At 38.7% G+C, this 8,025-nt stretch overlaps 1 protein-coding gene across 1 annotated transcript in view; it reads right to left on the bottom strand.

The window, feature by feature from the left end:
• Nucleotides 1-7,616, bottom strand: part of SARC_11830 (hypothetical protein) — a gene marked incomplete at both ends in the record, with an annotated part of 9,207 nt that extends 1,591 nt beyond the window's left edge. Inside the window, 9 exons of the mRNA XM_014294076.1 lie at nucleotides 375-583; nucleotides 1,114-1,306; nucleotides 2,329-2,466; nucleotides 3,870-3,969; nucleotides 4,594-4,670; nucleotides 4,793-4,869; nucleotides 5,734-5,899; nucleotides 6,893-6,993; nucleotides 7,600-7,616. Of these exons, the coding sequence (XP_014149551.1) occupies nucleotides 375-583; nucleotides 1,114-1,306; nucleotides 2,329-2,466; nucleotides 3,870-3,969; nucleotides 4,594-4,670; nucleotides 4,793-4,869; nucleotides 5,734-5,899; nucleotides 6,893-6,993; nucleotides 7,600-7,616 (1,078 nt within the window). The remainder of the gene's footprint in view (nucleotides 1-374; nucleotides 584-1,113; nucleotides 1,307-2,328; nucleotides 2,467-3,869; nucleotides 3,970-4,593; nucleotides 4,671-4,792; nucleotides 4,870-5,733; nucleotides 5,900-6,892; nucleotides 6,994-7,599) is intronic.
• Between the last annotated feature and the right edge of the window lie 409 nt (nucleotides 7,617-8,025).

The raw sequence follows: 8,025 nt of genomic DNA, 5'->3' as shown, positions 1-8,025 counted from the left end.
TACTCTACTCGTGTCGTCGTACTAGTACTATACATATATATATATATATATATATATATATATATACTATATATATAGTAGACGACGAACAACCAAACGAAACGAACGTACTTACGTACGGACGGTAGGTAGAGAGTATATATATATATATATATATATATATATATATATATAGATAGATATATATATAGATATATATGTATATGTATATGTATATGTATATACATATATCTATGTGTGTGGGTGTGAGTGTGACCGACATGTTTGCACCTGTTACACCTGTGCATATATACACAACATTACATACACCTACACATCTACACACACATCAATATACACACTCACGTACAACAGCCACTGCAACAACCATATACCTGTGTGCGTGATCCTGATTGATCCATAACCTTGCTGCGTGCGAGTGAGCCAAAGCATGGATAGCCGCCCATTAACGCACTAACTATGTTGGAGGCGCCAAAGGCCACTAACTCTCGGTTGGGACTGAGACGGTAACTGTACTTGTTGGCGTATTCTTTCCCAATCGCAATACTCTCCACAAAGCCGCACAGGAAGATAAGCACAGCACCTGTGGATGGGAGTATGTGCATATGAGTATGTGGAAGGGAGTATGTGCATATGAGTATGTGGAAGGGAGTATGTGCACGTGAGTATGTGTATGTGAGTAAGTACATGTAACTGCGTATGTGATCGCAGAGTGATGAGGCTACATACCCAGAAGCAGCAGACGTACGCCATGCGAGTGTGTATGTGTCCACACCTGCTTGATCAATATACACACCATTGGTCGTATACAGTAGGACACAACCGGTAAGTTCAAACCTGGTTTATACGTCATTTAAACCCACTCTCCTGCTATATAAATCACGCTACAAACTCGCAAGAAGAAGAAAAACCCCTGGTTTATTCAACATTCCGATGCATTCGAGATGCTGATACTTATTCTAGTGCAGCCAACTTATTGGCTTTGACACGCAGTGGATGTGTGTATGTGCGTATGAGGACAACTACCTTCACCTTCACCTTTATATACATATACATTATATATATATATGCATGTATACACACATATACACACATACACACATACATACATACCTGGAAGCAGGTGATTGATCACATCCACCTTCAGGTCCACGCTAAATGGCGCTACAAACCCAGAGTCCACTGCGCCGATGATGTTGACGCCGTAGTTGAGGTGTGCGTGGGTCCACTGTGACACCAGTGTGGCAGCGACCACCACCACCAAAATCATGGGACACGACGCCAGCCACGGCACACGCTTCTTGGCCTGAGCAGGTGTAGGGAGGGGTGTTAGGAGAGGAAAGGCTAAACCCTAAAAGGGTGTTAGGAGAGGACAGGCTAAACCCTAAAAGGGTGTAAGGATAGGGAAGGCTAAACCCTAAAAGGGTGATAGGATAGGAAAGGCTAAATCCTAAAAGGGTGATAGGATAGGAAGGGGTGATAGTATAGGGAGGAAGAGTGGTGTGGGGGGTTGCTGTAAGCAGAAGTTGATAACCCTTAAAACCCTGAGCCTGGAGTAGGTATGTTTATGGGAAAATGTACAAGGTTCTTAAGTCCTGTAAAGATACAGGAAGGGGTGTTAGTATAGGAAGGGGGGGAGGGTTGCTGTAATTAGAAGTTAAACCCCTAAACCCTAACCTGGGGTAGGTATGGTTATGGGAAAGGGCACACGCTTCTTACTCTGCTAAGGTACAAGAAGGGGGAGTGATGTGGAGAGTGATATGGGGGGATGCTGTAAGCAGAAGCTGAGAACCCTAAACCCTAAACTGAGGTAGGTATATTGATGGGAAAGGGCGCCATGTCAACGTAAGTGTGATCGGTGTAAAGGGAAGTAGGGCATGCTGCCAGTACATAATTCATCATACACATGTACAGTGATATAACACACATATACACACATGCATAACCTGTTGTATGTGTACATAGAATATGCAATACATACTCCTTTCAACATACACATATACAGTGATATAACACACATATACACACATGCATAACCTATTGTATGTGTACATAAAATATGCAATACATACCATATTCAACATACATATATACAGTGATATAACACACGTAAACACACATGCATAACCCGTTGTGTGTGTACATATAATACGCCATACATACCATATTTAACATACACATATACAATGCTATAGCACACATATACACACATGCATAACCCGTTGTGTGTGTACATAGAATACGCAATACATACACATATACACACATGCATAACCCGTTGTGTGTCTACATAGAATACGCCATACATACCATGTTAAAGATACATACCATGTTGAACATCAGCAACACGCCCAGGGATGTGCAGCCGAACAGACTGCTAGCCCAGTTGATTTCTCTGCGGTGTGTCCAGATGTGAATCATGTGCTCTATGGCGGTGTTGCCCGCCTTACTGTGGGAGGTGTATCCCTGTACATGCACGAGAGGGGGTAGATAGGATATTAAAATCAGGGCTATAAGCTTACGGATGATAGTACCCACTACATAGTGATATATTGTTCTTCTGTGAGGGGTGTATTGCTACAAATGCAGGTAACATAGTGTGCGTGACACTACAGTCAAGTTTTTCTTCGTACACTTGATAGCCTGACTAGGTATGTGAATGGTAGTGAGCATAGAGCCTAATTTCCACGGTAGCTACACGTGTGTATATACATACGCACAAATACGTGTTTATTTATAGTTATATGTACACGTGTGTATACACATACGCACAAACACGTGTTGATGTGTAGGTATATGTACTCGTGTAGAATCATGTTTATTTACATGTGTGTAAGTGTATATTACACAAGTAAGCACACATCTGCATGCATATATGTGAATGCATTCTTAACAACTAAAGTAAGGGGTATATCCCAGCACCCATATAACTGGAAAGTCAGAACAACTACATACACACGCACACTTGGTGTATACTACTATAACCACGCATACGACATTCACAGCGTTTACATCTACATGTACACCTGGGCTTCTTCGTTTGTGATTGCGTTTACGACCACATCGAGGATACTCTAAAGGCTGCGTTTTGTAAGTTCGTTGTCAGAGGTACATCTCTATGTAAGTATACCAGTTTTGGCTAATGAAATTCTCGGCGTTCATACAAGTCACGCATATGCATATGCATATGCATATATATATACTACACACAAACACAAACACAAACAAACACAACACACCAAAACACAACACAAAAATAACACACCACAACACATCACAACACAACAAAACACAAAATAACACACCACACCACACCACAACACAAATAACACACCACACCACAACACAACACAACACAAAATAACACACCACACCACACAACACCACAAACACACCACAAAACACCACAAAATAACACAACACAACACAACACAAAATAACACACCACACCACAAAATAACACACCACAACACAACAACACAACACGACACAACACAACACAACACAACAAGGTGACACAACTCGCGCTAGGCTCAGGTATGTGGGTAATGTATTGAAGGCAAGTATGCATACATATAACTAAACAAAGGCTGTTGCATGGGCACAGACAGTGTTATTTGGCCATTCAAAGCGTAATTAGACACGTGTGGAAATAAGCACGCACTCACCGGTAGCACCGGAATAAACAAGGCTGTTGCATGGGCACAGACAGTGTTATTTGGCCATGCAAAGCGTAATTAGACACGTGTGGAAATAAGCACGCACTCACCAGTAGCACCGGAAAAACAAGGCTGTTGCATAGGCACAGACAGTGCTATTTGGCCATGCAAAGCGTAATTAGACACGTGTGGAAACAAGCACGCACATACCAGTAGCACCGGAATCTGCTCCGCAATGATATGGAATGCTACGGCAATGATAAATCCTCGCAGTAGAGACCGCGACAGGATGGAGTCGATGAACCCCAACCTACAGGATGAAATAGCTCATTCTATTTATAGACCAGCCGAGCAAGTGCTATTTATAGATCGTAGAATTGATATGGAATGAAGAAGCAGTGCAGAAGAGCAAGTGGCAGAATGGAGTCGATACAAACACAGCATATAGAAAATAACTATATGGCCTATGAATAAACCGAAAACTGCCGCATCATGTGCTATCTATAGATTGCACAGTTGTGTTCAATACTAAAACATCGCCAATCCACATCCTGCTGATGTTTACCATTGAATGATATCTTACCTAGTGAGCAAACGAACAATGTTCTATAAAGGCTTCATCCGCCGAAAGCAAGATCGCACCCACTACTGTAATAAATATATATACATACAAACAAAACAAACACACACGCACACACACACAAACAACAAAAAACCCCAACCCACACCACATATATATATATATATATATAGATAGATATAAGTATATTATATATATATATATAAATATATATATATAATGTATACATACATACATACATATACATATATATATATATATATATTCACATTTCCAACCTAATTAAATTTGATATACATATCTATTTATGCATATACGTACACACACATGAATATGTACACAGGTATCACACACCTTAAAAGACCGAGGGCGATGGTGATGCAGCCTACCATCAAAGTTAATGTGGCTGCCGCTATGAGCTTATCCTCACCCTGAGAAAAAGGTCAGAGCATGAAATAGAAATAAGCAGATGCATATGAGGAAGCAATTAAGTGAGAAAAAAGAACTCTATAATGGCAATACGTTTACGTTAAAAATGATGTTCCCTACACACCTCATACGGTGCCAATTGCATGCCCGTTAAAATCGCCACTACAGCCTCTGGCCCTACCGACATCTGGGGACTCGTACCTGAATGGTATTGGAGGTTGAGATAATGTGTACAAGTTATCAGGCGGGTATGCATGTATATATATATATATATATATTCTCATACATACATACATACATATATATATATATATATATATATATTTAATTATTTATACATACATATGCATATACATATATATACATACATACATACACACACACACACACACACACACACACATATATATATATATATATATATATATCGATGGTGAAACATAATATACCTACTCTTTAGCATAATAACATTGTAATTGTTCATGGAAAAATATTAAAAGCTGCATCACTTTACGTAATTTTTAAGTATTCAATTAAAGCACGGCCAAGACCAGAACAATCGAAGAATGCATCCCACACAACTGCACTTAGAAATCGAGATAACAAGCTCCACGTGATTGTTTCGGCAGGAAGGTGTGCCTACTATACGCTGGTAGTTAAATATCTATCAGTGCTATGTCTCAAATAAACCAGACATATAGGCCTATATACCCTACAATTGACCCAGGGATTATAAACCTCATACGTATGTTTATATATATATATGCACTAAAACAAAAACCAGGCAGTTTTAATCTCAAATAAACCTACCATACCTAATACATTCATGTCATGAATCTCAAACAACCCGTACAAATACACATATACCCTAAAATTGATCAGGGGTTATAATTATCAAATAACTACATACATGTTTATATACGTTAAAACATATGCTAGAAATTCTATACCTCAAAAACAACCATACCTATTACGTATATCCTGAATCTCAGACAACCCGTACCAAAACGTATACAACCCTACACCCTACACAAGAAAATACATATGCATACTCTTAAACCTTACCCAAGAATGTATACGTGAGCGTGGCTGCAAAGGCACAGTATAGGCCGTGATTGATTGGTAACCTTGCCAGGTCAGAAAGAGCCAGGGATGCGGGGATAAGCATGGAGGCGACGGAGATACCAGAGATGAGGTCGCTGATGAGGTAGCTCCTGTTGTATGTCTTGACCTATAAATAGAACAGAGGCAAGTGATTGGGAGGTATTTTTAGCATTGGGTGCCAATGGCACAGTTGGTAGTGCCAGTGATGTGATTATGGGCTTGTAAGCAACGGTGATGTCAGATAGATGGTCGCTGATGAAGTAGCTTCTGTTGTACATCTTAACCTAAAAATAGAACAGAGACAGGTACCTAAAAACAGAACTGAGGCATGTACTTAAAAACAGAACAGAGACAGGTACCTAAAAATAGAACTGAGGCATGTACTTAAAAACAGAACAGAGACGGGAACCTAAAAATAGAACAGAAACATGTACCTAAAATAAAAAAGAGGCATGTACCTAAAAATAGAACAGAGACAGGTACTTAAAAATAGAGTAAACATGTACCTAAAAAAAGAACAAAGGCATGTTGTTGTGAGTTAATATTTACTACAGGCCATGTCCCATGTGATAGTGCCAGTGATGTGGATATGGGCATGCAAGGATGCAAGCTATTAGATTGCTGATGTAGTAGATTGTGCTGTATGTCTTAACCTATAAATAGAACAGGGCATGTACCTAAAAATAGAACAGAGGTGTGATACAGTGAACCACTTACAGCACTATGACCCCGTGATAAACCAGATAGGCGGTCTCCATGACACGATGGGAAGATAAATACGCGTTCTCGATTTCCTTTTCTAGTCAAACAGACCCACACATTCGGGAGAAACCACGCTACAAATACTACAGCACAACACAGTGCATACCGTGGGGCACACCAGCTTGCGAACGGGTTTTTAGGGTTTACATCTAAACGTATTGTCCTTCGTATAGCAGTTTGGTATGACATATACATTGCATGAACGGGTATTGATAAATGGTTTTAGTAGGGCACATCAGCTTGAGAACGTATTGCCATGTAAACGTATTGTCCTTGGTATAGCAGTTTGGCATGACACATACATTGCATGAGAGGATATTGATATATGATTTTAGTACAGCAGTTGTGTGTCACTTACCCATTGCACGATGGGGAGGTAATATGGCGTCCTTGATTTCCATTTCTTGATCTTAGACTCTCTGCGATGACTCGGGTCAGTACTCAAGGATGGACCGGAACCTACACAGAGGATATATAATTTGGGTATCAAAAAACATATGGTATTATACCAACACACATAGATACATACACACATAGATACATGAACACACACACACACACACACACACACAACATATATATATATATATATATAATATATATATATATAATTTAGACATCAATATATATATATATATATATATATATATATATGTATATATATATATTACATAATAATATATATAATAGTAATATAATAATATATAATAATGTAATGATATAATAAAATAATAATATAATAAAAATAAGAATAATAAGAATATATATTCATATATATACATACATACACACACACACACACACACACACACACACACATATATATATATATATATATATATACATATATACATATGTATACATATATATATCTATCTATATAAAGAGAGTACTCCGAGATGGTACTGACTCTAATCGAATGGATGTTAGGAACCATCTATGTTGGATGCACGGAATTAATATGCCGCTCAATGCAAGAGAACTTAGGCTGCGAATATGGTCGGAACTTCTACTGAGATCAATCAAAGAGGTCTAGGGTTTTAGGGTTTCGACACATGTTCATACCGGTAGAAGAAACGTCTGCGGATCCCCAAACAGTATCATTGGTCGAAACAGGAGAATCATATCATTCCATTTGCGGTTTAGTTTACGTTAAGTTGAACATTTGCATCAGCATTAGGGAAATAAAAAGTGATTGTTTCAATACAAACACAAATCATGAAAAATAACTCTGAATTTATAGTATGGTTTGCGTAAATGAAAAGTAGGAATGCAGTTAAGTACAGATAGTATTAAGGCAAAGGCAATATCGTTGTTAATGCACAACTCGGGCCAGAAATGATAGGTACATTATACAGATCGGAAAAAGGACGACACCGCATTTAGAAAACTTCTATTGTAAGAGAAAAAAAAATGGATAGAAAGTAAAAATATAGGGGAAGCTATTCAGATTGAATTCGGTATTCGGTATTCAGTATTCGGTAAAAGGTA

The sequence above is a fragment of the Sphaeroforma arctica genome (assembly GCF_001186125.1).
Source record: "Sphaeroforma arctica JP610 unplaced genomic scaffold supercont1.1904, whole genome shotgun sequence".
NCBI lineage: Eukaryota > Ichthyosporea > Ichthyophonida > Sphaeroforma > Sphaeroforma arctica.
This window is presented reverse-complemented; position numbering and strand designations above follow the sequence as displayed.